General features: G+C 32.6%; 3 protein-coding genes across 3 annotated transcripts in view; 2 read left to right on the top strand and 1 right to left on the bottom strand.

Annotated features, from left to right (window-relative positions):
* Positions 1 to 999, top strand: part of LOC111714631 (retinitis pigmentosa 1-like 1 protein) — a 13,610-nt gene extending 12,611 nt beyond the window's left edge. Inside the window, exon 4 of the mRNA XM_023489777.1 lies at positions 848 to 999. Coding sequence (XP_023345545.1) covers positions 848 to 999 — 152 coding nt within the window. The remainder of the gene's footprint in view (positions 1 to 847) is intronic.
* A 1,209-nt stretch (positions 1,000 to 2,208) lies between these two features.
* Positions 2,209 to 10,541, bottom strand: LOC111714628 (uncharacterized). The gene is made up of 14 exons (XM_023489774.1): positions 10,471 to 10,541; positions 10,355 to 10,420; positions 10,034 to 10,141; positions 9,041 to 9,138; positions 7,256 to 7,361; positions 6,777 to 6,897; positions 5,754 to 5,794; positions 5,276 to 5,356; positions 4,817 to 4,864; positions 4,372 to 4,425; positions 3,807 to 3,877; positions 3,579 to 3,636; positions 3,090 to 3,143; positions 2,209 to 2,328 (listed from the first exon to the last, which is right to left on the bottom strand). Exons 2-14 carry the CDS (start codon positions 10,416 to 10,418, stop codon positions 2,270 to 2,272), a joined length of 963 nt encoding a protein of 320 aa, XP_023345542.1. The 5' UTR covers positions 10,419 to 10,420; positions 10,471 to 10,541; the 3' UTR covers positions 2,209 to 2,269.
* Positions 10,542 to 15,625: 5,084 nt separating this feature from the next.
* LOC111714632 (uncharacterized) lies at positions 15,626 to 22,410 on the top strand. Its single transcript, XM_023489778.1, has 9 exons — positions 15,626 to 15,635; positions 16,166 to 16,273; positions 16,919 to 16,996; positions 17,689 to 17,824; positions 18,248 to 18,316; positions 18,981 to 19,065; positions 20,451 to 20,534; positions 20,597 to 20,624; positions 21,212 to 22,410. The coding sequence occupies exons 1-9, from the start codon at positions 15,626 to 15,628 to the stop codon at positions 21,355 to 21,357; spliced, it is 744 nt and encodes a 247-aa protein (XP_023345546.1). The 3' UTR covers positions 21,358 to 22,410.

Here is a 22,410-nt window from a genome sequence, read left to right on the forward strand (position 1 = left end):
CCAGCAAAATGCTTTCTAGAACGCCCGATAAAGGCTATCATAGAAGTTATCTCATCCGTCTTCCTGTATTTTCCTTCTTATATCTAGAGAACATCCGCTCCTTGTAATCTAACGTGCACAGGTGCGCATTAGCTTATCCAGCGGACAAAGCTAGCGCGTGTGCCCATTAACCAAATTCAATTACTGAAATAGGGTTCGTCAAAATCTTGTCAAAACTCAAACATGGTTTAATCATCAGACGAATGTTTAGTGAAATACTAACTCTGCTAACAAGACAGAAGGTTAAGGTCAAATATATGCTAGATTACTGGTATTACGTTGTGATCTCGTATCTCGTTTTCAGTTAACGCACAAGTATGAGACAAGAAAATGTATTTGATTATATATTAGAAATCTCAAACATTTTGGGTTTTCTCTGAAGCTCTTCAATTAGAGGAATATTGATAGAAAACATATCAGATTTCATATTTCAATTAATCCTATAGTACAAAAGTAACTCAATATATAATTTATATTATTCGCATGAAATGGAAATATGTCTAGTTAAGCTGTAGGTATATTGAAATTAAAGCACGTGTCAAATAGGTATATCATCAGTTTATGTCATTAAAAATATTCTCAGGCCTCTGGCTATTTTTCTAAAGGAAAAAATGCATTTATAAAAGGTTCAAAAAAGCTCATTTGTTCAATTGCAATATAAAACTGCAATGATAAAACACAAGAAGCAAAAGTAAATTAGAGGGTTTTTGGTAAAATCCCAGAAATTCGGAGTTCCCTTGAAAAGTAGGTGGAGGAGCTGAACCTATATAGGTTTCTATAAAGAGTAAGAAGAGCTTAACTTATCTAGGTTCCCATAAAGAGTTGGAGGAGGAGCTGAACCTCTCTGGGTTCCCATGCAGAGTAGGAGGAGAATCTGAACCTATACGAGTTCCCTTAAAGAGTGAAGTAGGAGTAGATGAACCTATCACGGTTCTCATGCAAAGTAGGAAGAGAAGCTGAACCTATATGAGTTCCTTTGAAGAGTAAAGGAGGAGGAACTGCACCTATCACGGTTCCCATGAAGAGTAAAGGAGAAGGAGCTGAACCTATATGGGTTCTTTTAAAGAGTAGGAGGAGCTAAAACTATTTGGGTTCCCATGAAGAGTAGTAGGAGGAGCTGCACCTATATGGGTTCCTATAAAGAGTAGTAGGAGGAGCTGAACCTATATGGGTTCCCATGTAGAATTAGGAGGAGGAGCTGAACCTATATGAGTTCCCTTGTAAAGAAAAGAAGGAGGATCTGAACCTATCTGGTTTACCATGAAGAATAGGAGGCGCTAAAACTATCTGGGTTCCGGGTTCCCATTAAGAGTAAAGGAGGAGCCGAACCTATCTGGGTTCCATGAAGAGTAAAGCAGCCTATCTGGGTGCCCATGAAGAGTAGGAGGAGCTGAAAGTATCTGGGTTCCCATGAAGAGTATAGAGGAGTTGAAACTATCTGGGTTCCCATGAAGAGTAGGAGGAGAGGAGCTGAACCTATCTGGGTTCCCATGAAGAGTAGAAGGAGCTGAAAGTATCTGGGTTCCCATGAAGAGTGTAGAGGAGTTGAAACTATCTGGGTTCCCATGAAGAGTAGGAGGAGCTGAACCTGGAGATAATCCTTAACCTCGAGCTAGTGGTATAAGAGTATAAAAACTAGAAGAATAGAAGGGATTAGAACATGGGGAGTGACATCTTTATTCTTACGTGAAGGTCTTTATCCAGATAGATATATAGCTAGATAATAGATAGAGAAAGATAGATAAATATATAGATTATTGATAGAGAGACAAATAGATAGATACATAGATTATGCATGGATCGAGAGACAGATAGATATATAGATTATAGATAGATTTATCGATTGATAGATAGATAGATAGATAAACTCTATAGAGAGGTAGACTAGATATATCGATAGAATTAAGCTAAAAATTGCAGCATGCTATACAATTTAAGCTAAAAATTGCAGCATGCTATACAATTCAAGCTGAAAATTGCAGCATGCTATACAATTTAAGCTGAAAATTGCAGCATGCTATACAATTTAAGCTTAAAATTGCAGCATGTTGTACAATTTAAGCTTTTTAATACTACCATTTCGAATCTTTACTCTTTAGCTATAAAAGGATAAGTGTTTTAATTGTGTTTTCATATTATTCTAATTTTAACTTAATTTTTTGTGATTCTAGTAATTTTATTATGATAAAACGTATAAGAAGTAGATTTACATTGTGGTCAACTTATTTGTTCAGCAAGGCTGCTGTCTGTAAGATAAAGAGTATCCATTTGACACTCCTCCAGCAAAATCTAAAAAATTACATAATCAAATATTTTGGTTTTTTATGTATATTTTTATGTATATTTTGAAGATAATAAATTTAGATAAGTCTGTATGATAACGAAATGTAAAAACAGGTTTATAAATATACCAAATTCTAATTTACAAGCTGAATAAATCTACCAAATTCTAATTTACAAGCTGAATAAATCTACCAAATTCTAATATACAAGCTGAATAAATCTACCAAATTCTAATTTACAAGCTTAATACATCTACCAAATTCTAATTTACAAGCTAAATAAATCTACCAAGTTCTAATTTACAAGCTGAATAAATCTACAAAATTCTAATTTACAAGCTGATAAATCTACCAAATTATAATTTACAAGCTGAATAAATCTTACAAATTCTAATTTACAAGCTGAATAAATCTACCAAATTCTAATCTACAAGCTGAATAAATCTAGCAAATTCGAATTTACAAGCTGAATAAATCTACCAAATGGTATTTTTAAAGTTCTAATCTAATAGTTTACCAAAGTTGATTTTACAGAAAACTTTTTAGTTGTGAATCTCAGGATCAAGCTTTGATCTCAATTTTATACAGACATGGGGATTAATTTAATTCTTCTTCGATATCCCGTGGTTGTCATACTCTGCTGGGATAACTTTAAACGAGGGATCAAGCATTGATCCTCCGATTTAAAGTGCCCAAATTAGATATTAAGATTAATGATTTTCTGACTGAATTCTAATTGACCAAATCAAATAAATTCTAATAATTTACCTTGCATAGCCGATGCTGTGGTAAATGTTGCCAGGTCGAAGGGAAGAGTTGAACCTAAAATATAAAAAATTAATTAATTATTTTTTGAAAAGAATTTGTTGTAGTTCGTAAACAGGATAGCCACTACAGATTCTTTTTTAGGAAAAATAAGAAATATATGAAAATATATATTTTCTAGTCTCTTTTAAATGTTAAAGGTAAAAATTATAAATCTTGAAAGGGAGATTCTGACGAATAATATTAAAAATATGAATTGCTCGCTACAATTTTTATTTGTATTCAATCTAAAACCATATGTACTCCGTTTGAAAATCCCCGTTTATTTAGGATATTCCGAAATTTTCAGAAATTACGATAAAAAAAAGGAAATTGCCACCTGCAAGTTGTATCTTGGTATTAATAAAAGTAAAAATCTTCGCTTAGATAAATTCTAAAAGTTAATAAGATACAAAAATATCGTTTTATTAAAAAATAAGATAAGCAATTTACTTGTTATAGTGCTTGGGTCGGTGGAAGCTTGAACCCCAAGATTTTCTCCACAAAATTCCTAAATATTCAAAATACTTTTTGTTGACTTAAAATTTTGTTAATATAAAATGATAAAGAAAATGAAGAAAATGATAAAAAAAATTTATTTTAAAGTACAAAGTTTAAAGCAGTTTTTCATTATTTATTTTTAAACACTTTTTTAGAGAATAATTTTTGATATAAAATAACCTGGATAGGGTTGCCAGTTGCAGGTCCTAATATTCCAGATGGGATCTGGACATACGAGTTGATACACGAACCTTTTAGAATTGTAACAACAATTATAAAAGTAATGAAAATAGTAATATTATAATAAAAGTTATTAGTTTTACTCAAATCGTCTCAACTGACGATTTTACCGAATCTGCTGAAGCAAGGTTGGTTGTTTTGATTTGATTTCTTCTATTTGGAAAAGGTGGATTTAATTTAAAACGTTATGAGGACAATTACCTATTAATTCAAAACTAGTTTGGGAAATGGGAATACAGCTTTGTCTGGAGTTTTCCATTTAAAAGAAAATCCACTCATTTTAAAAATTTTTTTTACTTTTAAACCAAGCAAAGAACATTCTTGTGCCGAGTTCCCAAATCAAAATTTGAGGAAAATTGGTCCTTGGAGTCATGGAAACAAAACAAAACAACCAATCAAACAAATTATTACTTTTATAGATAGAGGCAGATTGTGTTTAATAATTTTTGTTAGACCATATTGAAGGTCAGAATAATTTGTTTGTTTCTTTAATTGTATAGGTTACCTATCCTATTTTCAGCTGTACCAGCAGCAGGGGCATTCGTCAGATCAAAAGCATCTTAATAATTTAATCAGTTAATTAACTCGAAACAATAATGTTTTAACAAGGAAAGTCATACACAGTAATTTGTTAATATAGACTATTTAAATGGTAGAATTTTGACAATGGTTGAACAAAAATCCCTCTAATTTGCAAATTAATGATTTATTTGCGAACAATATCTTTAACTTTCCAACAAATCTCACGCATAACTTATATTAGATATTATCTTATTAATTTGAAACATAAATTTTAATTTTCTAAATAAACTCTTTTATTCGAAAAAAAACTTTCTAAGTGATCTAACATTTTCCAAAAATTTAAATTTTTAGTACCTGGACATTTTCTGTTTAATTTACTAACAATCTCATTTTAATTATTTTAATTTTCAATTTGTAAATGTTTGAACCTGCTGGGGAGTTTAGAGTTGTTTGATCCCAGACTATGCTGCAGTATCCTAGACAGATATAAAAATTAGCCGACTCGGTTCGATTGGCCTATTTTTGTCTAAAATACAACTATAAATTTCTTTCTTTCTTTTCCAGATCATTAAATAAGCCATTTAATGATCACATTCAAGGTAGAGGATTTAGTTTAAACTTAATAACGTCATATTTGTAAAGCTTTAAGTCGTCTTTACAGTCTCTACCTTTGTGGGTAAGTCTCTATGATTGAAATAGGACCGAGAGTGGTAAATGTCACAGCTCCAACTTTTAAAGAAAAAAAATGGTATCTACAACGTTTTGGTAAGGTACCAAACAAATTTTAAAAAAACTGGTTGTATTGATGTAAAAAATATATTCTAAAATTTATTTGTTGGTAACCTTCCATGATTAAACTTGTCCAATGTATAAAGTTCATTATCTACCTGTCTCCTGTCTGATACAGGATTTATAGTTCTGAGAACCTAGAAGAGTTGACCCAGCGAACCCATAGCTGGTCACAGTACCTTGAGTAGGTTAGGTAAGGTAGAGGCAGCTTAGGGACCTCTAGTTCAATTCTCATAGATGGAACTCAATTGTATCGAGTTAAATGCTTCATCTCGATATTTTGTTAATCTGCAGATTAATCTAATCTTTGTTCGATATCTAGTGAAAAGCATACCAAGAATACTTAAAATTAAAAGATTACGCATTGATCATCAAATTGTAAGTGTCTGCAGTGGATATCGAGATAATTCGGGATAATGCGACTAATAAGGAAACGAAACTTTTGGTGTGGAATGAGCTTAAGGCATTCTCCCATGTACGTAGATATTGATAAATTAAATACAAAAAATTTCAAATTTAAAAAATAATTAAATCTGAAGCTGATTTAAATTTAAAAAGTGATTAAAAATGGTAAACCTGTAGTTCCCGTAAAGTACTTTACACAATGGTTTGGAGCCCTGAAACATGTAGGGTGTTAAACATGGAAATTTCTGTTAAGAAGAAGTATTATAAATGTCATAATAAAGTGATGTCCTACTGAAGTAAAGGACTGTTCTATTGTTCGTCAAAACTATATTATCTGTAATATTTCTGCAGTAAGATAAACTGTACTATGCTTGTGTACAGGAATTTTCTCCATTAACCCGATCCCGGATGGACTATTTCTTGTATAGCATAGGCTGGGGGAAGGGGTGTCTTCCACCCCCCCCCCACTATGATTCTTCCCAAGAGTTGAGATAGGGGAGTTTGATACATGTTGTTAGTCCAACTTTTTAAGGCCTGCTTATTAAAAAATAAGACCTCTAACTTTCATGGTTAAGGTGCAGGAGAGGATTTTTAAAAAGTTCAAAAATTGCATCGGAAAAACGTTGAAAATCAATTATTTTTTAATTTTGACAAGTATTATCACGTAACACATGTTACGTTATTATATCCATTTTTCGAGGGCTTTTCAAATATACAAATGTTAGCCCTGTATAGCTTAATAAAAACTTTTTATAAACCATTGCTGATTTTTTTTAAACACCGGCCCGCCGTTTGACTGTCCTCAAACCTACCCAATGCATATTTTTTCACAACTATAGTTAGAAAAGTAAAGAAGTTTAAGTGTTCTGATGTAAGCCGTTTAGTTATTTAGAAAAAAACACAGAGGGGGGGTGGTGGTTGGAAAATATCCCCATCCCATCCGTGATACATGGTGTTAAGTTTATGCATTCGAATTTATCATTATAAAATTGTTCGCGTATAATATGTTGTAAATCAACTGTTCACAATAAGGTAACATGATTTTTTTTTTTTTTGCCTATTTTGTAATTTCAATATTTAATCGCTCCATCAGATGTAAATGGATGATATTTAGATTTGTGGCTGGTTTGCACAAATCAACAGTGGATGGTTGGCTCAATTTCAAAATTGCTGCTGTCTGTTTATGATGGAGACCTGTACGTGGCAGTGCACGGTATCTGAGATACCCTGATATTCCACTGATTGCTAGAAGTGCCGGATACAAAGAGTGCCAGGGATACACTATCAGTGCCAAGATTCCCAGTCTCAATGTACACTTAAACAAGATATAAAGGTTGAGAGGAAAGGATTTGTGTACACAAAGATCGGCCCTTAGAATAACAATACCCTGGTCAAAGGAGAATAAAAAAATGTCTTGGTGAATTATCAGCTACTATAAATCAAAACTTTTTCATTGTTAGGAAGCCATTCTATTTTAAAATATTATCTAACAAAAAGTAGTTTTAAAAATATGCCCTCAGAAAATAAAATATTGCTAAAATATGAGTCATCTTTTTTACGATAGTTCCAAGGAGTTAAAATAAAGTTGAAATCTTGTGACGTAAAAAATGATTTGTTCCTATTTTTTCATTTTTTTAAAATATTATTATTTAATTAATAGAGTAAACCCCTACTGTGTTCTCCAGTGTTGGTTCCACAAATCAGAGGAGGGTTTACGCCTGTCTCTCCTCGGACAGTTAGAGAATCAGATACCGTTGTACAACTAGATCCACAGCAGCCCTACACAGTGTACATGTAGTTAGTTGGATTATTATATATATATACCGCTGTACAACCAGATCCACAGCAGCCCTGCACAGTGTACATGTAGTTAGTTGAATTATTAAATATGTACAGTTGTACAACCAGATCCACAGCAGCCCTGCACAGTGTACATGCAGTTAGTCGGATTATTATATATATATACAGTTGTACAACCAGATCCACAGCAGCCCTACACAGTGTACATGTAGTTAGATGGATTATTAAATATGTGCAGTTGTACAACCAGATCCACATCAACCCTGTACACTGTACATGTAGTTAGTTGGATTATTATATTTGGACAGTTGTACAACCAGATCCACAGCAGCCCTGTACAGTGTACATGTAGTTATTTGGATTATTATATATGGACAGTTGTACAACCAGATCCACAATATTCCTGTACAGTGTTAGTGGGATTAATTGGATTATTATATATGTACAATTGTCCGACCAGATCCACAGCAGCCCTGTACAGCGTACATTTAATTAGTTGGATTATTAAATATGTGCAGTTGTACAACCAGATCCACATCAACCCTGTACACTGTACATGTAGTTAGTTGGATTATTATATTTGGACAGTTGTACAACCAGATCCACAGCAGCCCTGTACAGTGTACATGTAGTTATTTGGATTATAATATATGTACAGTTGTACAGCCAGATCCACAATAATTCTGTACAGTGTACATGTAGTTAATTGGATTATTAAATATGTTCAATTGTCCAACCAGATCCACAGCAGCCCTGTACACTGTACAGTGTACATGGAGTTAGTTGGATTATTTTGTATGTACAGTCGTACAACAAGATCCACAGCAGCTCTGTACAGTGCACATGTTATTATTTATATTAATATACATAGATTATAGATACATTGCAAAGTCGTAACACAATTTAAAAAGTAATGAATCAAAATTTTTTAATCTTTTTACGCGACATATATATGCCGTTGTACCAAAAGGTCCGAAGCAGCTCTGTGCATTGTAAAGTGCACATTTAATTAGTTGGATTATAATATATATACAGCTGTACAGCCAGATCCACAATAATCCTGTACAGTTTTCATGTGAATGTCCAACCAGATCCACAGCAGCCCTGTACAGCGAACATTTAATTAGTTGGATTATTAAATATGTACAGTTGTACAACCTGATCCACAGCAGCCCCATACACTGTACAGTGTACATGGAGTTAGTTGGATTATTTTGTATGTTCAGGCGTACAACAAGATCCACAGCAGCTCTTTACAGTGTACATGTTATTATTTATATTAATATACATGTAAATGCCTTGTACTGCATTGTAAATGTAATTAAATGCTTTATAATTACATTGCAAAGTCGTAAAACCATTTAAAAAGTAATGAATCAAAATTTTTTCATCTTTTTACGCGACATCAAATTTTCAGAAGCTTCTATAAAAAGATCGGTTGGAAATAAAAGATGAATGATTTAATTATTTAAGGGACAGAAGACGTAATTTCAAGTTACTTTCTATTTACAAATGTTTCTGCAGATAAAAGACGTAATCAGTCGAAAAGAATTAAAGGGTACCGGCTATGCTACCCTACAGATGAAGACAAATGAAGTAATATTTGCCATTAAGTTTACAGTCCCTTTAATAATAATGAATATATGTAGAAACACTACCTGAGGGTTTGTAGAGACACCTTGAACCAATGTTACAAAGTCTAATCGTAGTTGGCAAATATCATTCTGACATTTGTTTATTGTATATGTACAGGTCCCTAAACAAGTATATTGTATATGTACAGGTCCCTATAAATATCAGTGAATTCAAAATAAATTAGAAAAAGAGATATCAAATGTGAAATGAAAGTATGACATGATCGATGCATGATTGCTTGAATTATATGTCTATGAATGTGTGAAAAAGTAAACAAATTGCTAAATTGTCTTTTTTATTTTCAAATGCTATTTCAAGTTTAAGTGGCTGTAGTGTACTATTACGAGGCCCTCCTTTTATAAAGTGGCATGTCCGATTCCCAACCTTATTCTATTTAAGGGTACCGTTGTGAATCGTACATTCCTCTATAATTATGGGACATTTAGAATTACATGTCCCTTCAAACAGTAGGTAAAGTGTTATATTGAATATTCTCAGCAAGATCTTCTGAATTTACAGCTGAATAATGATAAAGTAGAACATTCGTCTTAAAAGTACTTCCTGTATCATATGTGGCTGTGTAACCACGGGTATTTCCTGCTGTGGTATATATGGATGGAAATCTAGGGTATTACCAACTGTGGTATATGTGGCTTTGTAACCAGGGTTATTTCCTGCTGTGGTAATATATGGATGGGAAGATAGGGTATTACCTGCTGTGGTATATATAGATGGAAAACCAGGATAGTATCTGCTGTGGTATATGTGGATGGGAAGCTAGGGTATTACCAACTGTGGTATATGTGGCTGTGTAACCAGAGTTATTACCTGTTGTGGTATGTGGATGGGAAACCAGGATAGTATCTGCTGTGGTGTATGTGGATGGGAAGCTAGGGTATTACCAACTGTGGTATATGTGGCTGTGAAACCGGAGTTATTACCTGTTGTGGTATGTGGATGGGAAACCAGGATATTACCTGGCGTGGCATATGTGGCTATGTAACCACGGGTAATACCTGCTGTGGTGTATGTGGATGGGAAGCCAGGGTTTGTGATATAAGTTATATTATTGGAAGACGAACTACCACAACTAGATATTGTAAATATACAACAAACACCAAAACCTAAAATTAAAGATGGTAAGGCTAAATTAATACAAGTTGGAATGATTGAAAATTGCAAAATCGGTGTTTAAATGAAAGAAAATGGTATACTGCACATTGATAGACGCTACTGACATATAAAAAAAACACTTTGAATGTCCCACGAGCTAAATAAGTCTTAGAAAAATTACACAAATACTTATAAAACTGTTCTAAGCATAATGAATGACAGACCTGCTGCACAGTTTCCACTAGAAGTCCCACCTTTAGACCTACACTCGTCGGTTGCAAAGCACATTCCTAAAATTTCAAAATATATATTTTGTACATGTATTGTACAGTGAACCAACCTGTTGGATATGTACTGGATGATGTTGTACAGGCAATGTTTCTGAATTGTACAATACTGAACAGAGGCAGCACTGTAATTATTAAACATTTTTAACAAAGGAATTGAGTTTTTGCAACTAAATTACATTTTCTAACCCCAATATCTTTGCAATCTGATGGTGTAAACCTTTGATATTTCAAACTTAGAAAATTTGATCTACCAGAATTAATAGTTTAAAATATCAAAGGTCTAGGAAAACGGGTTGCTAAGTTATAGGAATTAGAAAATTTGTTTTTATCGTTTTAATAAACGTAAAAACGTATAAACAGATCAGGTCCAATTTTTGTATTAGTTAGACCATATCGGAAAAGCTATGGCTGGTCAAATAAAAATGTTCATAAAAAGTTTCGTTTTTTTGGCGGTGCGGGGAAATCCGCTATTTAAAATGATAAAAGTCCGCGATATTTATCATTGTTATTTGTAGACAAGGTAAAATTAAGAAGTTAATATAATCATAAGAGACCTGGTTTTCTTTTATCTTATTAATTTTATTTTCTACCTTTTCCGGCTTTTTTAAAATCTATACTTTTGTTTTCATATTGAAAACAGTGGGTAGATATAAAAAAATTGAATAATGTTAAGATTAAAAACATCTTTCTGAAATGGAAATAAATAACTAGAAAACAAATTGCTGTATATTGTCTTTGTAACTGTATAAGTGAGACTAACTTTCTTGGTTTGATTTTAAATGCCCAGCTAACCATCTTATTTTTCCATCCATCTTCTATCTATCTACCTATATATCTATCTATCTAACTATCTACCTATCTATCTATATCTATCTATCTATCTATCTATATATATATCTATCTATCTATCTATCTATCTATCTATCTATCTATATATCTATCTATCTGCATATCATCCTAGCTATATGTATAGTGCGCTTCTGCGCTCCGTTTAACTGTATCTGTAGACGAGGGCAAACTAAATGTTTAAACTTAAAAATTTCGGTGGAAAAAAAATCTTTTTTTAATTTTATAGGAAGCAACAGTTTTTTTAACTTTAAAATTCTTTAATGATAAAAAGATAGATAGATAGAAATTTAGAAATATAGATAGATAGATTGTAGAAAACAGTTACTACAGCAGGAAATATGGTTTTGCTAATGAAGTGTTTAAAACCAAAACAGTTTAGTAGTTTAACATCGGACAGAAACCAAGTAGTTTAGATAAAAAATGGAGTTAAAGCTTTCTACAGTTATTTTAATAATTTTGACAGGTACTTTCTAGAAAAATCATTTTTTTACATGCATACAATGCATAATTTTTTCACAACTAGATTTAAGTCAAATCTTTAAAAAAATTTATAATATAAAAATATTTTTTATGTAAAAAATTAACAATATTAAAATATTCATAAAATAAAAAAGTTAATTATCTAAAAATAGTTATGATATAAAAAATTTATTATCTACAACATTGATAAGGATTTAAAAACTATCTAACGGTCACTGTATCTGAGCTAAATATTGTAAAAAAATTAGAGGAAATATTAATATGTTTTTAGGATGTTTCAGCAATCCAGTATCATCTCTTAATACTACTACACGAGAAACCAGAAGTAAGGATGTAAATATTAATAACGGTTCATTTAAATGGGATTTTTTTTTTAAGTTAAAAACTCAAACTTTGGTAAAAAATTGGTTTTTAACTAAATTTTACAAATAGTGAAAGATCGAGGGCTAGAAAGTTTAGATTCTTTCGTACAGATTTTTTGGGGATAATAATTGAGCAAAAACGTGGTGTTTTGGCATTTCAAGCGAAATTTTTGGAAAATTGATTTTTTCCTCGGCCACGTATGAATTTCCCTTGAAGGGTCTCGTTCATTTGTTGTACTGTCACGTTTTGCCTGGTAATCTGCACGTGTACTGTACAGCTCGCTCTAGCTGGTAAGAGTTAGGTCCGGTTCCTGACATGAACCGGACTTAACCGTGGCCTAATCCTAAAGTTGTATATTTTCAGATGCAGGGTTTGGTATTTTTTCTGTTGTCAGATTTCCAAACGATATTTGTGGATCCACAGCTAACTTTAATGGAACATGCTTTTCCGAATCGGAATGTACAACAAAAGGTAAACAAATGGATCTAAAAATCATTGCAATGGAGAATTTCATTTCAATTTCTGTTTCGGAGGAATCTTATATTGGTGTATGTTTCGGAGGGATCTAATATTGAAGAATGATTCGGAGGGATCTAATAGTGACAAATGGTTCGGAGGAATCAAATATTGATATATGTTTTGGAGGGATTTAATATATAAGTATGCTTTGGAGAGATCTAATATTGATGTATGTTTAGGAGGGATCTATTATTGATGTATGCTTTGAAGGGATCGAATATTGATGTATGCTCCGGAGGAATCTAATATTGATGTATGCTTCGGAGGAATCTAATATTGATGTATTTTTCGGACGGATCTAATATTGAAGAATGATTCGGAGGGATCTAATAGTGACGAATGGTTCGGAGGAATCAAATATTGATATATGTTTTGGAGGGATTTAATATATAAGTATGCTTTGGAGAGATCTAATATTGATGTATGTTTTGGAGGGATTTAATATATAAGTATGCTTTGGAGAGATCTAATATTGATGTATGCTCCGGAGGAATCTAATATTGATGTATGCTTCTGAGGAATCTAATATTGATGTATTTTTCGGACGGATCTAATATTGATGTATTCTTCGGAGGGATATCTTATTAGTGCACGTTTAGGGGGAATCCCATATTAATTTATGTTTCGGAGGAATCTCAGGAGATTCCTGCGAAACATGAATGTATTTTCGGAGGGATTTAATGTTGATATATATTTAGGAGGGATCTCATCTGGAACTTGTGCCTCCGGATTTGGCGTATGCTGTGTTTGTAAGTTTTTAAGACTTTTAATTCAAGTTTGTTTACAATTTTTAAGGTTTTTTGTTTATTTTTTTAAGGTTTTATGTAAAGCTCAAACATTCAAACAAAGGAACTGAGTTCTAGCCACAAATTCCGGTTTTCTAATCCCTATATCTTTGCAACAGAGTGTCTTAGAAATTCAGCCAGATTGAATAAACTAAGTTTGAAATATCAAAGGTTTACACCATCAATTAACAAAGATGTTAAAGAATATAGATTAAACAATTTGACTTTAATGCAAAAATTCAGTTCCTTCGACCAGGCCCTGTTGTTAATTAACTTTCATTTAAGAAAGAAAACGTACAGCGTCCACACATGAAAAATTATAGACAAAAATATGTTTTATCTTAACATTCATTATTATTATTTTTAGTAACATATTGAAAAAAGATTTTCTCTATGAAAACTATGTATTTATGAAAGTTAGCACACGGATTTAAATACTCGCATTGTTAAGATCTGTCTTTCTAGTAAAATGTGACGACTCATGATCCGGTTGATAGCTAAAAATGTTTTTCAAAAAGCCTTTTTTTGATTGGAAAAAAAAGTATACAAGTTTTTTTCTGTAGTTAATATGGCTTGTGGAAGTACAGTGGCTCAGAATATATCCTATCACTCTATCTCTAGCTTCAATTCTGCAAATCATGCAAATCCTTGCAAATATACAATTTGCCCGTGCGGTTCTAATATTTGCAAACTCAGGCTCGACTTTCAGGTAAAAGGAACTGTAAACGTAATTTAAAGTGAATCTCTATTTATAGATTGCCATGTCTGATTCCTTGTGGTTTCTTTTAAAATTGATTATTTCAATATAGTGGTTTCACTATTAAACGATAGAGGAAATTGTCAGAATTCAGCTTTTCAAACTAGAAAAACGACGATATTTTCCACATTATTGATCAGATAAAGTTCTCAAGCTCTCAAGGACAAATCTATTAGAATTTTGCCAATTACTTTTAAAAACCAAAGCTAGCAACAAGTGCAGCATAGTGCCTAAAGCCTACACTGTAAAGTGCTGCAGAAAAGCATAATTGAGTTATAGCGCGTAAAATCAAAGCACAAGGCGTTGCGACCCTCCAAAGTTGACCCTGTTTTAAAAATTGATTGAGACTTGTTATAAGCAGGCTGAATCTATGTAAGGTTTAAAGGGTACTGTTGTAAATATGGAGGGTTAATTTTTTCTAGACTCTACGGTCCCTTTATATTCAGGCTGAATCTATGTAAGGTTTAAAGGGTACTGTTGTAAATATGGAGGGTTAATTTTTTCTAGACTCTACGGTCCCTTTATATTCAGGCTGAATCTATGTAAGGTTTAAAGGGTACTGTTGTAAATATGGAGGGTTAATTTTTTCTAGACTCTACTGTCCCTTTATATTCAGGCTGAATCTATGTAAGGTTTAAAGGGTACTGTTGTAAATATGGAGGGTTAATTTTTTCTAGACTCTACGGTCCCTTCATAAGCGTCCACATAACTAGAAATTTTGGAAAATTAATATTTTTAGATCATTATTTACAGCTAAACAAATAATTTATTTGCAGAAAAAGGTGAAAAAATCAGTTTGTTAGAGATATTTTTATTAATAAAAGTAACTCTACTTTTCTAATCACCATATCTTTGCAAAATAATGTTTGATCAATTAATCTAAGTTTAAATATCTAAGTTTTACACCATCAGGTTGCAAAGATATCGTGATTAGAAAATTTACATTTGTAACGATTCCTTTCCAGGCCTTCTCGATAGCAGGGCCCCCAACAGTAACCTCATCAACTGCAACTGCCTCGAAGGGTCCAGCTGTTGGGGATTGTGATGTGGATTCTTTTACAGGAAATTAGAGAATATTTTAGAAATAAAACATGCTCTTAACGCAAAGAAAATAATTACTTCCATCAAAATCTAATTATATATTCCGTGTAGGTCAAACTGATTCAACAGTTTGCTCCTTTTTCCAGCAAGCTTTGACTTTTGATCACAATTTGGTCTATTAAATATTAAACATCATTTTTTTTATTTTTATCTTTTAGACTTTTTTTGTCGGCAAAATTATAATTAAGATTGTTGAATTTTTTACCACAGCGCAAATAAATTTAAATTAAAAAACCTAACGTATCCAGCTCCGGTGAACACATAGTTAGTTTTGAAGATGTTGCAAACCTTTGATATTTTAAACGTAGACTGTTTGATCAATGAAAAGGTTTACAGCATAAGATTTCAAAGATGTTATTGGGTAAAATGTTGCTACTGCTGCGTATATATTGAAAACGAAAAAAAACCTCACTATTATTTTAACGCTTCCATGGTTCTTTAATAAGCTGGGCTCTGGATGCGCTCCAATGTACGGAAAATGTCGTCTTTTCAGCATAGATAGATAGAATCCGCATATGACGTCACGCTCGCCTTCAGTGTCGTCATATGCAGATTTTATCTATCTATGCTAAGGAGACGACATTTTTCGTACATTGGAGCGCATCGAGAGTAACCCAGCCTATTAAAGAACCTTCCCTCAAACAAACTTGATTTGTAAAAAATTATGTTTATTTTATCAATTTGCTTATGTCTTGGTTATTTTCATGCAAAAGTGCTGACCAGTAAAACTAAATCTAGCGAAGGAACTATGAGAGATCTAATCGATAATTCTACAAATATATAAAATTTTTTTTGATATATAAAATTTGTTATATACAATTATTTCTATGTTATGAATTCGTGGATTTTCTTGAGTATGATTTTTGCGTGATAATATTCTTGATTTCTTAGTAACTGTTCCTGGTGGTAGATCTCCTCCTGTAGTGTGTGGTCTTAACACCGGTCAACATATGTTCCTGGATTCAAGCTCATTGTGTAACATTCTCTCCTTTAATATAGGTAAACTAAGATTCCAGGGTCCATCCTTCAATATAGGCAAACTAGGGTTCCAGGGCCCTAAACTTCCATATAGATAAAGGGCCCTAAACTTCAATATAGGTAAACTAGGATTCCAGGGCCCTAAACTTCAATATAGGTAAACTAGGATTCCAGGGCCCTAAACTTCAATATAGGTAAACTAGNTAAACTCCAATATAGGTAAACTAGGATTCCAGGGCCCTAAACTCCAATATAGGTAAACTAGGATTCCAGGGCCCTAAACTCCAATATAGGTAAACTAGGATTCCAGGGCCCTAAACTCCAATATAGGTAAACTAGGACTCCAGGGCCCTAAACTCCAATATAGGTAAACTAGGATTCCAGGGCCCTAAACTCCAATATAGGTAAACTAGGATTCCAGGACCCCTTTTTTGAATAATTTGGATTAATTGTCTTAAGTTTTTCACTGTCTCTATCGCTCAATTTTCAAAGACAACAAATTTAGGCCAATTGACTCATTAAAAATAAAAATAATGAATTGAAGTTCTAAATTCTAAATTTTATTCTAAAAATACTGATTATTATCAATAATAGGTTCTTTTGGGAACCTATCAGTAAAACATTAATTTGGAGCAAATATTTTACTATTGAGAATTTTTTGTTTAGATTCTGGTATAACAAGAACTAGAAGTTGGACAATAAAGGTTACACAGTATGAATGTGGAAACCCAGCTATAGAGACCAGTAAGTAGAAAAACAACAAAATGTAACTTTTTGATTTAAACAACTTTAATAATCAGTTAGGTATTTTAGTCAGTACACGGAATTGAGTCTTTGCAACAAATTCTAATTTTATAATCTCTATATCTATGCAACCTAGATATTTCAAACTATGCCTTCTTTTAGATAAACCAAATAAGTTAAAAATATGATAGGTTTACACTATCAGGTTGCAAAGATTAGATTAGAAAATTTTTATTTGTGGTAACAACTCAATTCCTTTATTCTAAAAAGGAAAGTAAAAATGTTCTGTGTCACATGGTAACCTGGAAAACGACGATATCTTTCTCATTTTTGACCTGGTCAAATTTCAAAGGGTAACTTAAACATGGAAATCTACAAAGAGAGAATCTTTGGAAATTATGTCTGCACAGTCTCTTAAAACGTAACTAGCTTTTTTTTATGCGTGCGAATAATATGCATATTGTAAAGGGTGAAAATTCCCAAAAGATGATTATAAAATCCGCAAATCAGCATTGTCAGACATACTCATCTTCCTCTCCTCACATACAGTTGTTATTCATAATGTATTTCAATTAGAAGCAATAAATGTACTTACAAAGTGGTGACCCCGGACAACATATATGAAACATGGCCAAAAAACACAGCACAAGATTTCATGTCAAGAATTTTTAAGAATTATTTTCTATTTCTAGATGATGATTGTTTACAGTACTACACTGGTACATCAGGAAGCTTCAGTAGTTTCAACTACGATACAACTGTATCTAATGCAGCAATGACAACTGCTAATACTCATCTAGCAAACCAGAACTATAATATCTGCTTCAGGTAACAGTACAACACCCAGTCACGTCAAACTAAACGTAAGTTTGATTATGTGTGTTGAATCATGTCTCCTCTTAAAGAGCTATTGAACAAGAAAAAACTGTTTTGAATTTTCCAGAGAAAAAAAAAAGATTAATTTATTTACCTTGTGCTTGTTCGTACAGTTCAAGAGCTAAAAGGTCACAAAGTCATAACAGAAATGTCGCATTAATTTGACTTTCTCCATTTGTTTAGTACAGTGTAACTAATGTTGACAAAAATTTTATTTAAAAATTCCTTTAAGGAATATCAAAATGGAGCATGCAATTATTCCTGTTTCCATATCTTGTGCAGTTCAAACATCTAAACACGTAGATGAACGCTATTTCTCACACAGTCTAATTCTGTGTGGGTAATCCTTTATTGCTGATAAAAATCTTAATTTAGACAAGAACGAGGGTTTTGTTCAATCTGTTTTAGCCCAGCAACTAATCCTGGGTCATCCTTCTCTATCAGGTGAAAATTCTAAATAAAAAAGAGAATTTCTGTTAAACGTCTAAAGTAAAAAAAAACTTTTAGAATTTTCCAATCTTCGGTATGGGACTAATAAAATAGGAATACGACGGTCGACTGTTATTTAGACTACAAAAGGTATTTTCAGCGTAATTTCAAGGGATCCTTCATGCAAAACTAGCAAAGCCCGAATTACAACGTTACACTTGCAATCTTAATCTGATCAAAAGTGAGAAAAGTCGTCTTTCTGACTAGAGAAGTGGTTTGCTCTGAAAATTTTAAGAAAAGTCACATCTGCAGAGAAACCAAAAATTAAAATAAACAGTTTAAAAACAAAAATATTGATATCTAATTCATGCTTGATCAGACAAAGCTTTCAAAGGTACCAGGGCCATCTTTGCATGGGAGGGTACCTTGACTTTACGCTTACAGTCCTTTTAAGTTATGATATTAAATATTTCAACAAATATGGAAATAAATTGAAATTGTGAAGTGTACACTCAGAACATATAACTTGATAAGGTGGCTTTTAAGATATAATAAAACTATATGCATCAAATACACATAGATTAATTAAATATAGTCTTTCTATTTCTCAGTTTTATGGGTCCCACTGTATCATTAAACATATCAAAAGCCTTGTTACATATTCTTGATCTACTTTCAGTGCATCGGCTGCTGCTGGAGCAGCACAATCAGGAGCTGATTCTGTGTGCTCAGGAGCACCTGGAGCAAAGGCAGATTATATAGAGGTAAGCACAATAAGGAGCTGATTCTGTAATCTGTGTGTTCCGGAGCACCTGGAGCAAAGGCAGATTATATAGTGGTAAGCACAAGCGGAAGCTGATTCTGTAATCTGTGTGTTCCGGAGCACCTGGAGCAAAGGCAGATTATATAGAGGTAAGCACAATCGGAAGCTGATTCTGTGTGTTCCTGAGCACTTGGTGCAAAGGCAGATTATATAGAGGTAAGCACAATCAGAAACTGATTCCATGTGTTCAGACGCACCTGGAGAAAAGACTGATTTTATAGAGGTAAGCACAATCAGGAGCTGATTCTGTGTGCTCGAGAATACCTGGATCAAAGGCAGATTATTTAGAGGTAAGCACAAGAAGGAGCTGATTCCATGTGTTCAGGGGCACCTCAACACACTTTCTGTTTCTGATTTGAATTGAATAATACTTTATAAATAGTTAAAGAAAACTGCGATGTTCAACCTCTATATGTGTGTCCTCATTATCAGTAAATCCTCATTGGAGAATTCATCATCACTGTGATTTAAAGGTCTCACGCTCTCAAGTTCTTAAAACCCAAAGCTAGCAATAAGCGCGTTATAGTGCTAAAATGTACATGTAAAGAGCTCCAGAAAAGTACAAGTCAGTTAGAGCGGTAAAATCAAAGCCCAAAACGTTGCGACACTTTAAAGTCGACCCTGTCTTTAACATTTATGAGACGTTTAATAAGCAGGGTTAATCTATGTATATATTGGTGTTTCTAATCTAATAAATGTTTACTTTTTCGCATGCAGAGAATGTCCATACAAATGATTAAAAAAGTCAAATAATATTTAGGTTTATAAGTAAAATATTCCAATTGCAGATTGTTATTTGAAAAATGTTAATATTAATACCTCTGTAAATTATGTATGGTACTGTATATAAATGTATATAATGTATTAATTGAACTAAGATAAAATAATAAAGCTGACGTTCATTTAAATTAATTTAATTAAAGAAAAATGTTAATATTAATACCTCTGTAAATTATGTATGGTACTGTATATAAATGTATATAATGTATTAATTGAACTAAGATAAAATAATAAAGCTGACATTCATTTAAATTAATTTAATTAAAGAAAATGTCGTTGTAATTTGATGACGTTTTTCTAGCTGGAAAAGTATTTTATTCTGATAATTCCTACATTGATATCCTGCAGCAGAAATGCAGAATTTACGTTTGTTATAGGGAAACCGCAATTGAAAATAATTAGTTTACAAAATTATAAACATGGTGATCTAAATAAAATTTGATCCGTTTTCTGGGTACTGTTGTGAATCGGTCACTCTATAAATGTCAAGGGTCACTTTAAGTTTTTTTTACAAATCCTTTTAATGTAATTGACTTTCTTTTTAAGGTAATGAACCTCGCCCCAGCTGCCACAGTGTCCACAGTTTTAAATGGGATTAATCGAGTTTGTGGAAACTTCTTCAATGCTAACGTAATTTTGTTTTCGAATTTTTTAATTTATTTTTACTGTAAGTTTCATCAACTTTTTTTCAGGGCCAGACGACTTCAACCACTCTTTGCAGTAAGTACAATATAGAGAAAACCAAGGAAAATATGAGGTTGACCTGAAAGTTTTTAAACTATCCTGAGTTTTATGATTTTCAGAGTAAAAAATATGAAAAAAAACGTCAGGAAGTAGTCTAAATTTTATCTATTTTTTATTAATTCTGAGGCCGAATTTAAAGAATTTGAGCCGTGGTTTAATTTTGAGCCACGGCTCAAATTTTGATGGTTCCACTTAAATTTGTATTAAATTTTTCAAGATTGAAGCCGGCGCTCAATTGAAAATGGTTTTTGGGGGGATTTGAGACGGGACTTAAATTCATTAAATTCGGACACTGGTCTAACAGAAATCAACTGATTACTCGCGTGAAACGCTGATTTTCTATGCAACCTGAGCATAGATCTTTCTTATTTCAATCTGAGAAATCTGCTGGATCAAACTTGCAAAGTTTGAAATATCAAAGATTAAAATCACAAGGTTGCAAAAGCATACATGTACAAATTAAAAAAGTTCATTTTTAGTACAGCAATCGATCATCTTTTATTGTATCATATTTGTTTATATTTTTTTATTAAAATTTTTTTAAAATAGATCTTTTTGGCTAGGCGCTCACGTTCCCTTCCGGTGGGGTGTACACTTCGACGACGGCGAAGCAGTTGCAGCATCCGCCGGGGTTCTAGATACGGCGGAGAATGCAGACGGGGGCGGAATGATTGGGTTTAATATGAATTGGTTTTTAAAAGCATGCTAGTAGTTTAGGGGGGAAAAGTATTTTTATTTCTATGGCATGTTGTCACTTTTTAAACAGTTTGGAATTCTGTAGAACGATTTAAAAAGTATGAAACCAGAAATCTAGGAAAAATCGAAGAGATTGTACTTTTATTCTAAATAAAAAGAAAAAAAGAATTTTGTTATACATTAATTTAATCTTTTTTTAGAAATGTTGCGTAAAAATCAGCTTCATTAACTACTTCGACAATTAAAAAAACTATAACTTTTATAAACTTAAGAGTTGTTGCTGAAACTAGACGGAGCGATCGCATTAAACTTTTAACTTTTTTATTTATTATAATATTTATTCTCGGCATAAATATTAGTCTTATAGGGCACATCGTGCCATTAGCACATTATAAAAAAAATATATGTAATATTTAGAAAATTTTCCTATTTTGAGGGGATTAAAAACACTTATAAAATGTAAGACCCCACAAAAACAATTGAGCCAAATCGGTTCAGCAGTTTTTGCATTTATAGGGTCCGAACAAACAAACGCTGGGTAAATAGTGCAAGAAACTATCGATAAAGCAAAAAAAAGCTTTAAAAATGTAACTCAAATAAATCCCCCCCTCTCAGCTCTCCAAGGTTTATCAGTTTACAGTTTGAGCCTAGGTGCTAGTATTGCCTGTATATAACAACTCAAGAATTAAATATTTCTCTCATTTTCCATCTGTTGTCTCCCTGCATACACTGGGTTGAAAACAAAGTTACATCATGAATAGAGCTCGGTGAGCCTAACCGAATGTGTAACCTGGAGTGTGACCTGTAGTATTGTAGACCATCATAAATTCTTACCATTGAACTTGAAAACCAGCTCTGCCAGTTGTAGAAAATAATTAGCAAAAAAATGTTATAAAATTTAAAAATTAATTTGAAAAGTAACGGTTGAACCTAAAAGGCTCCGGTGTTAACGTTTGGAGTAATAGGTGTAATGTACTAGAAATTGCAGGCGAGCTCCGCCCCCCTATTATGAACTATGGGAGTTGTACTCTTAGCATATTTAAGTAAACTATTAGTATCAATTTTA

Source organism: Eurytemora carolleeae, unplaced genomic scaffold (genome assembly GCF_000591075.1).
Source record: "Eurytemora carolleeae unplaced genomic scaffold, Eaff_2.0 scaffold585, whole genome shotgun sequence".
Lineage (NCBI taxonomy): Eukaryota > Metazoa > Arthropoda > Copepoda > Calanoida > Temoridae > Eurytemora > Eurytemora carolleeae.